At 39.6% G+C, this 9,726-nt stretch overlaps 1 protein-coding gene across 2 annotated transcripts in view; it reads right to left on the bottom strand.

The window, feature by feature from the left end:
• Positions 1-2,769: 2,769 nt before the first annotated feature.
• Positions 2,770-9,726, bottom strand: part of LOC129762552 (dopamine receptor 1) — a 306,279-nt gene continuing 299,322 nt past the window's right edge. The window contains exons 7-8 of one of the 2 annotated variants that reach the window (XM_055760944.1): positions 3,312-3,712; positions 2,770-3,251 (exon numbers count right to left, since the gene is read on the bottom strand). In XM_055760944.1, the coding sequence (XP_055616919.1) occupies positions 3,671-3,712 (42 nt within the window). In that variant the 3' untranslated portion in view covers positions 2,770-3,251; positions 3,312-3,670. The remainder of the gene's footprint in view (positions 3,252-3,311; positions 3,713-9,726) is intronic. The other variant, XM_055760962.1, reaches the window with a different exon arrangement.

Raw genomic sequence — 9,726 nt, 5'->3', positions numbered from 1 at the left:
AGGACTCCCCCCACTCAACGGGTGGTAAAATTGTACCAGTCCCAGGCAAAGCTGCCCGCCGGGTAAAATTTTGCACCGTAATCATAGGCTTGTGTGGTTCGAGCGAAGCGGCCTGAGCGTTTACGAAGTGTTTCCAAAACGCACTCCAGTTTCACGCGTCCCTGACAAGTGGTGAACGCCTAATTTCGGAAGCCAATAGCACGAGGGCAGGTGGATTATCGTGCCAACCCCTCTCAAGTTGTTTAGTGGGCTCCAGCTCGCTTTGAATTTTTATCGTGCTGATATCGACCGTAGTACTTGAAAAGTTCCCGAAATTGCACTCTGGCACTCGTGCCGATCCCACATACCCTCACAGACTGCACTAGTTATAGTTTTTACTTATTTACTTATTTCGAGTAAATAGACCCTTTTAATATGTTTGTCATGTTATACCGTTATGTTCATGGAATTTTATGGTTTTACAGGGTATTTCAGATTAAACGCTCACGCAAAAAAAAAACTCGAATAGTTCCTTATAAAAATGTTGTTTTCGCTCCGTCGATAGTAATACAGGTAAACTTCGATATAACGTACATTTCACTTTCAAAATTGTACGTTGTATCGAATTGTACGTTATATCGAAGCATAATAAAGTACTCACAAACGTAGTCTATATTACATTATTGTGTTGCTGTTTTAGTAAAGTTAATAAATAACTTCAATCAGAAGACGAAGCCAGCCTTTCTCATGATGTTTCCCTTCGTACTGTTGATTAAAGCATGATTCATTTAGAATCCGGAATCACAAAACCAGCTGTATTTCGGAATTGATTGAAGGTACAAAACTTGTTTTAGCATCACAATAAAGATAATTCATTGTTCTATCAGAAAAAAAATATTGAAAAAAATTTTCCTTTACACTTTGGAAATGTGTACGTTATATCGAGGTAAAATGTACGTTATATCGAGTGACGTTATATCGAGGGTACGTTATAACGAGGGTACGTTATATCGAAGTTTCCCTGTACTGCATTTTCCACTTCGGGATGATAAAATTCGGCTACTCGCTCAGTCTGATCGGATGGTTTTTAGTGTCAAGATGTACAATTGACAAGAACGTGTATTTTTATTGAAATCGTATTAGTCGAGCAACCGTAGCCTTAATGAAACTTTATCCTTTTATGGTAAGAATTTCAATATTTCTCGTTGTCGATTACTTCTTTTGGGGGTACGTGATGGACCGTTGCTACGTTGCTATGTTAATAAGCCACAAAATTTGGAGGAACTTAAAGAAGAAATAACTCGGATTTTCGACAGCATCGAAGTTGTAATGTTAGAGTTGTGCATGAAGAATTTTGTTCACCGTTTAAAACGCGTTGTCGAAAATGGGGTGGTCACATCGAAAATGTCCTAAAATAAGCTTTTGAAGCTAAAATAAGCGTTTTTTAAAAATAAATATCGATTTACTTTTGTAGAAGTTATTAAAATTTGTTGCGTGAGCGTTTAATCTGGAAGACCCTGTATTTATATTAGGTGTACCGGTAAGTTTCTTCGGTTTTACAATAGATGGCGTAACTTGATTATTATTCCAGTGAATCTAATTTCCAGACATTCGTTGGAAAGCTACTGTCATTGCGCGTATATGTCAAAAAGTTGAAGCGTGAACAACATAGTTTTTTGCCACTTCGAATATGTCGAATTTCGTACCAACGAGAGTGTTTTTGCGGGGAGTTTCGTTTCATTACTTCAATATGAAGAAAAAAGCTGCGGAGAGTCATCGCATTTTGGTGGAAATTTATGGTGACCATGCTCCAACTGAACGAACGTGGTTTGCACGGTTTAAAAGTGGAAATTTTGACTTGGAAGACGAAGAACGTTCCGAGCCGCCGAAAAAGTTTGAAGAGGGAGAATTGGAGGCTTTACTCGATCAAGATCCATCACAAACGCAACAAGAACTTGCAGATACATTTGGAGTAGCTCAGCGAATCATATCTGATTGTTCAAATGCAATGGGAATGATCCGAAAGATAGGACATTGGGTGCCGTATGAATTGAAGCCACGAGACGTCGAACGCCGTTTTTTCACCTGCGAACAACTGCTCCAGCGGCATAAAAGAAAGGGTTTTTTGCATCGAATCGTTGCTGGCGATGAAAAGTGGGTCCATTACGACAATCCTAAGCGTCGGGCAACGTACGGCTACCCCAGCCATGCATCAACATCGACGGCCGCGCATAATATTCACGGCCAGAAGGTTATGCTGTCTATTTGATGGTCCCAGCTGGGTATGGTGTACTATGAGCCGCTAAAGCCGAATGAAACCATTACCGGGGACCTCTACCGACGACAATTGATGCGTTTGGGCCGTGCACTGAACGTTATTTTGTTAAGTTATTTTGCAGCACGACAGTGCTCGGCCGCATGTTGCGAAACTGGTCAACACATACTTGGAAACGCTGAAATGGAAGGTCCTATCCCACCCGCAGTATTCTCCAGACATTGCTCCGTCCGATTACTTCCTGTTTCGATCAGCATTTTTCCAATTTTTATGAAGTCAAAAATTGGATCGATTCTTGGTTAGCCGACAAACCGGCCGATTATTTCCGCAAAGGGATCCGTGGATTCCCAGAAAGATGGGCAAAAGTTGTGACTAGCGATGGGTAATACTTTGAATATTAAATTTGTAACCATGTTTGCATCATTAATGCTTTATTTATTATTAATGCTTATATATTAAAAAAAAAACGAAGAAACTTACCGGTACTTATTACATTCGGGTGAGTGAAATTCGGGTGAATGTCTTTCGGGTGAGTGGGTTTCGGGTTAATGTGACACAATCGTCTCAGGCATCCTTTTACAGACTTTGGGTGAATTAGTTACTTCCATTCTGAACACTGAAAAATTTTCTTCCTCTTCTTCTTCTTCTTCTTCTTCTTCTTCATGAAACACTAACGTTCCTAGTAAAACTTTTGCCTTCTCAACGAAGGTATTACTTGCGTCATATTTATTAGTATTACTTAGTTGAGATTTCTATGCCGAAAAACACGCCTTGAAAGTATTCTGAAGTGACAAGCTCTAAAATATGCGTGACCACAGTGTAAGTCGGAGGAAATTTCTTTAAAGAAAAATCTCCCGGCCAGAACGGGGTTCGAACCCGAACCCCCGGCTCGATAATGTGTGACGCTAACCTCGACCACGGGAGCACAAATAAGAAACATGAATCCATAATTGCGACATCATTCAGTGTGCTTCTATCATGCATCTCAAACCGCTGCCTGTAATGCGACATTTTAGTATTATGTAAGTCAGTGTTAATCTGGTTTTATGTATAGTACCTTGCATTTATTAACGAACAGAAAACTACTCTATGCAATCCCTATCTCGTCCCGCAGTCGGAGTTTGTACCGCATTACGAAGACCAAGTTTTCGCTGGAATTTGTGTCGTAGCAAGAGTCGAACTGGAAAACATTATCATCTTCCTGTGTCCCGTCCCTTTACGGCGATGGTGGTGGAATAGATGCAAAAACTTCATCCAGCTCGCTGTCATTCGGCATGAAATTATAAAAAAAGAGTTTTTGCTCTATCCTACAGCTATATTCAATCACCACCTAAAAATAGTTTACAAAAAATAGATTCGTTGAGTCATAAACTACAAAAATAATCTCCTAATTGAATTAAGCGTCGCTCCATCCGGTCAGAAGATCGAGAAATACTGCTGGTCGTCTTGATCGTCGTCCTGTTGATGACGAAGAAAATGAGATGAATAAAAACATGAAAAAGTGGTACCGAAAACAAAAAAAGTCAAGATCCTAAAGAAAAGAAAACTTTTTCTTGCCACCAGTGTGCGGTGTTGTGCTGATTTTCTCCACCACGGATCGAAAGCAGAAATGAAACAAAGTTTAAATTAAAATAAAAACTTCAAACTGATTGACAAATGAAATTACTATGGCCGCCATGCTGCATTCGCAGCCATTCATTTGTCTCAATGTGGCACTTGAAACAATCCCAACCGTTAGTTGCTTGGTGGAAAGCAAAAAGTTTCCGCGAATGCAGCGAAATAAGTTAAGAGTGAAACTGAATAGTTCGAGAGCAGGAAGGAGACAAAACACGAAATGTGGTCGTGTGTGATCCTCCTTCGTCATTAGCAACTCAGAACGAGAAGTGCTGTGGAAACATGACACAAATGTTAATTAATGTCACTTGTTTGTGTGCTCTGAAGTTTCTTTTTTCGCTGTTGACTCCTAATGACATTGCACACTTCGCAGCTGCATGAAGTTGTAGATCAAACTGCTGTCCGGGTTAGCAATTCAAATTATTATTGTATAAATCTGACGTGCCAGCACACATTTGTACGGATTTTCCCCCTCGTGTGACACCCACGCACCGGTTTGGGGGTTGAACTTCAGGAGCAACTCGGAACTGACAGTCGAGACTAATTACAATGTGAGCTCAGTGGCGGTCACGGTGGCGACGTCTTTTGTCGTAAGCATTTCTGACAGCAGCGATGGACTGCGGGTTGCTGGACCAGACGAAAATTGATTTATGTCCTGGGGGGGTTCGTGCTTCGTGAGCAAGAATGAGTGGACGAAGCGTACATTTGGGCCATCGGACAAACACCTTCCTTCGCACGCTGTCAGTCATGATTTGTGCTGCTTCTGCTTGAGGAGAAAAATTTGTGCATGATTCTTACCTCTCCAGTGTGGAACAATAATCGGAATGAACGGTGCGATTTACGTGGGTGTCATGGGCAGAAATAGGTAATAGGGAAGATTACGTGCGGGTGTGTTGCTCTATTAGGTATGTATGTTTGTTCCTCACCCAACTACACCGGATATCCTGTTAGTAATACTGCGAGTCAGCTTTTTATTGACCGTAATTTGTTATTTGATTCTTCAAGTGGAATCATGTGGTCTGTAGATTATTGTTGGCAATTGTATGGAGTGTTTCATTCTTCATGTAGTCCTTAATAATTTTCTTTAATCTCAGTGCTCAATGTTACCTGCTATATTTCTTGAACTTGGAACACGACTCAGATACAGTAAACATTCGCTAACTGGGTGAAAATGGAAGACCAGTTATCGACATTCGCGTTTCAACTGGTCAGGTATGTAAAACGTCAAATGAAATCGGAGGAACTTCACTGAATTGTTTGATTCGCGTTGATCATGAAATTGGATAAACAGAAGGATTCCAAAAGAAATTTTGCATTGAGTGCGACAACAGGTATGAAATATAATTTGAGGAAATTATTTTTCTGTAATTTAATCAATGTTTTTGTCATACCAAAATAATGTCAATTTTCATCCATGGACCAGTTAACGTTTGCCCAGTTAAAAATCCGACCAGTTAAACCAGAACCAGTTAGCGAACGATTACTGTACTGGAGGCTGACTAGCATTGGCAGCGCAGCAAATCATTAAATCAATCAATAAGTGGCCCTAACACGATTGTTCGTATTGACATTAATTCAACAGAATGACATTAACAATGATCTTGTGAAGTCGCTAAGTTGGAATGATTGGCAATAATGACGAAAATTCAAGATTCTTTCATTGCTTGCAGAAAACTTTAAAAATCATCAATAAGAATATTTGTTTGATACAGAAAATATAATTTACATTCCGAAAACGTGTTCATTTCTTCCACGGATATAAGAACTAGAGTTGCTGCACTCCTACATGCTGTCAAAATTGGCTTCTTTGTCGTGAAGCATTGTACATTTACAGTTACCCTGGTATGCTATAAAGATTCTCGCATTAGTATTAGTAAACAAGCATCAACATATTTTGTGCAAAAACATCGTAGTTCTGCAAACTATTTTTATTTGTTATATTATTATTTGTTTGTGAGATATAAAAATTCGAGCATACCTGTTGAATTAGAGACCATAGCAATACTGTAGGAAAGTAATGACAATGGAGATTGTGTAGGGATAAAGAATAGTGACTGCATTAGGCCCTGTTCTCACTGCAGCGGGGCGTCAACGTGGCTTGAGCAGGACGTGTTCACTTCTCGCCACTATATTTTCATTCACTCACATTGCACCGTGTCAGTTAGAGGCGAATGAACTGCAAAGTTTAAAGCCTCTCTAATACAAACAAGGAAGGAAGCCGTACCAGCGGCGTGTTTTATTAAAATTGTCAATGTGTGTGTATAACAAATAATGACATTTGGTTTTGTTTTGAAATATTCCAGCACCGTTGAACGTATCCGGGTCAAAACGTAGGCGAAGAAAAACATATTTTCAATTAATGCCTATCTCAAGCGAGAAGAGTTTCAGAACACACATTAGGTGTCCTCGCTTCATGTTGTCACAACACGATACACGCAAATCCAGAAGTTATCGATTGGTAAAGGGCGAACACGAAATTATTGCGACACATTCAACAGGGCATAACTTTTTTACCATTGGGTAAAAACCAACCAAATTTTGCACACTTTCGCATTGATGTGTATTGTCTACATGCTGTCAAAATCGAAGTCGTGTTTTTCGATTCAACGAAAACGGAGGTGAACCAACGCGAGTCGAGAGAACAAATTCTTTCCAAACACCTGGAATTTCCTGACCTGTCGCTCCGGCAGTTGGGAAAAATGTTGAACATTCACCATTCAACCGTCTCCAGAGTGTTGGAGCGGTTCCAGGAGCGGTTGACGTTGGACCACGGCAAAGGAGCTGAAAGAAAACCGGGACCGGAGAACAAAAAGACGGAGGGAAAGGTGAAGCGGATGATTAAAGCAAATCCCAACGTCTCAAGTCGTGATTTGGCTAAAAAAATCGGCATGTCGCAGAGCTACGTCCAGAATGCAAAGAAGAGAGCTGGACCTCATACATACAAGGAACAGAACTTCCCAAACCGCGATGAGCGGCAACAATCGACGGCTAAAACTCGGGCACGGAAGCTCTACGAGAATATGCTGACAAAATATGGCTGCTGTGTGATGGACGGCGAAACGTATATAAAAGCCGATTTTAAGAAAATTCCAGGGTTGGAGTTTTTCACCGGCAAGAGCAAGTTCGATGTGGACGACAAATTTAAGAAGAAGAAAATGTCGAAGTTCGCCTCCAAATATCTCGTTTGGCAGGCAATCTGCTCTTGCGGACTGAGGAGTGAGCCTTTCGTGACAAAGGGCACAGTAAATGGCGAGATCTACAACTCTGAGTGCCTCGAGAAGCGCCTTTTGCCGTTCTTGCAGCAGCACGACGAAGCTTCGCTATTTTGTCCAGATTTGGCATCATGCCACTATTCTAAAAGTGTCCTGGAGTGGTATGAGGCCATGTCTTCACAAAACTAAATATTTTCGTAGTGAATGAAATGGGAAAAAAATAAAATCAAAATAAAGGCATGTACAGAGTCTTTCAGATTAAATGCTCACACAAAAAAAAATCGAATAGCTCCTTTTTTTCGCTCCGTCGTAACACTGCATTCCCTACTTCGGGACGATAATATTCGGCTACTCGTTCAGTCTAATCGGATGGTTTTTAGTACATCAGCCTGGTGTGAACATATTGGTTAGAACACTCACGATTAACCTCAAGCGTCACACGCCCCGCCCAAGCCACGCTGACGCCCCGCTGCAATGAGAATATAATCTTACTTGAGAGTGAGACGTTATCACATATACCAATAAAAATCATTAGTAAAAGAGACGACCAAATCGTTAGTAATGCAAACATCAGTAGAACGTCCATTTTTTTTGTACATATACCAACAGTATGTAAAATGAATGTCAGAAGCAATACGCATCCGTACCAACTATTGATACATTTAGAGTGGTTCGAAAAATCATGGTTTCTCTTTTTTTTAAATGACCTCCTTTCAAAAATTCATAACTGGACCGATTCAGATGATCGACATATCAATGAGCTAGTCTTCTTCAACCATTTGCGGTAGGAATAAATATCCCTTGAAAGAGGTCCTCTTATCTTTCTACGCTAATAACCTTTATTTATTAATCATAGAAACAAAGTTTAAACCACGCCATGGCTGAATGAAGTATTTAGAATAATGCCTTGCTGTGGTGCCTGAGAGCAGACAAACGACCGCATGAAAAAATAATCTGATTTTGGCTTTGTAATTACTGATTATATGTGTTTTTTTATAGTTTACATGGTTAAGAGACAAGGGGCGCTATATTTTTTATACATTTTTCTTGAAAGCTTTACACTTTACGGTGAAACGAAATCAAGTGTATCCGCGATGACAAAGGTACGACATCTGGATAGGAAATTAGTTTTCCACTAAAACTTATCATTATAATATAGAATTATATTCGGATACAATTTGGATACAAAAATGTGAGAGATAATTTTACCACATGAAGAAATCAAAGCTTTTGCCAACTTTTGCCGTCTCAACGTAGTATTACTTGTGTTATTTTCATTAGTACGTAGTTGTGATTTCTATGTCAAGAATCACGCCTGGAATGTATTCTGAGTATATGTCACGAACGAATGCGATACGACACAATCAACAAAAGTGACCAGAAGAAGAATACATTCATAGCGTCTCGCGCTATCATGAGCAACGCGGATACAGCTTTTGTTATTGCTAGACGCAATGCATTGTCATGACATTACAACACGCGTGTTCAAACAAAAAAAAAATTCTTTAATTAGCTTCATTACAACATTACAAGTATTCGATTCCACACGTTGCTGGGTGTATTCGGTTGAATGACAAGAGCGAGGATTACCTCATACACCATTTCTAGTTTGGTTAGTCGACAGAATATACCCTGAAATCGATAGTGTAATTTCCTCGGCAATTCCAGATCCGTATTTTGAAATTCAATAGTGTCAGAATTGCCCAGACGGAGTCCAATTTTGCATCCTGGAACTCGTTCGATTCGAGTCCAATCATGGAGCTTCGCGTTCCATTGCTGTGAAGCGAAAATAGTAAGGGATTTTCGAGTGGCTTCAAAATGTTTTTATTTTATTTTTTTCTATTTTATCGACCACATTCGATTATTCATATAAATCTTTCTCTTCTATTCTTTGCAATATATTAGATATATTTTATCTAACAACCAAAATATTCAATACAAATAATTTATATGGCAGAACCACGTTTACCGGGTCAATTAGCTGGTCTTCTTGGAAAAATACTACAGTTGCAGAAAATTTGAATTATTTTTTCGTTATTATTGATTGTATTTGATTGTAATGTTTCTATAGTGTTTCATAGTGGTTAGACACTCCACCTCTCTCTCCAAGGGGGACTGCCATACAAATGAAACACAAATTTCTGTATTACTCGAGAATTAATCAAGTGAACGAAACCAAATGTGGCATGTGAAGGTTTTAAGGTACACAAAATGTTTCTACGATGGTTAGATACTCCTCCCCCTTCTGTTAGGGGGCTGCCATACAAATGAAACACAAATTTCTGCATTACTCGAGAATTAATCAAGCAAATGAAACCAAATTAGGCATATGGATGTTTTTGGGTGCAATAGATATTTCTATGGTGGTTAGATACTCCTCCCTCTTCTCTTAGGGGAGGCTGCCATACAAATGAAGAACAAATTTCTCCATAACTCGAAAACTAATCAAGCAAATGGAGCCAAATTTGGCATGTGAAGATTTTAGGGGGCACGAAACGTTTCTATGGTGAATGGACACTCCTCTCTCTAAGGGGAGAAGAGGGGAGGGGTTTGTCTTATTCTATCATATTTTCTGTATCAAACATTTATTCCATGTAACGGAGAAACATGTTATTTGCAAGTGGTTGAAAAATCTTGAACGAGAAT

Source organism: Toxorhynchites rutilus, chromosome 1 (genome assembly GCF_029784135.1).
Source record: "Toxorhynchites rutilus septentrionalis strain SRP chromosome 1, ASM2978413v1, whole genome shotgun sequence".
Taxonomy (NCBI): domain Eukaryota; kingdom Metazoa; phylum Arthropoda; class Insecta; order Diptera; family Culicidae; genus Toxorhynchites; species Toxorhynchites rutilus.
The sequence above is the reverse complement of the archived record's forward strand: the minus strand, read 5'-3'. Positions and strand labels throughout refer to the sequence as shown.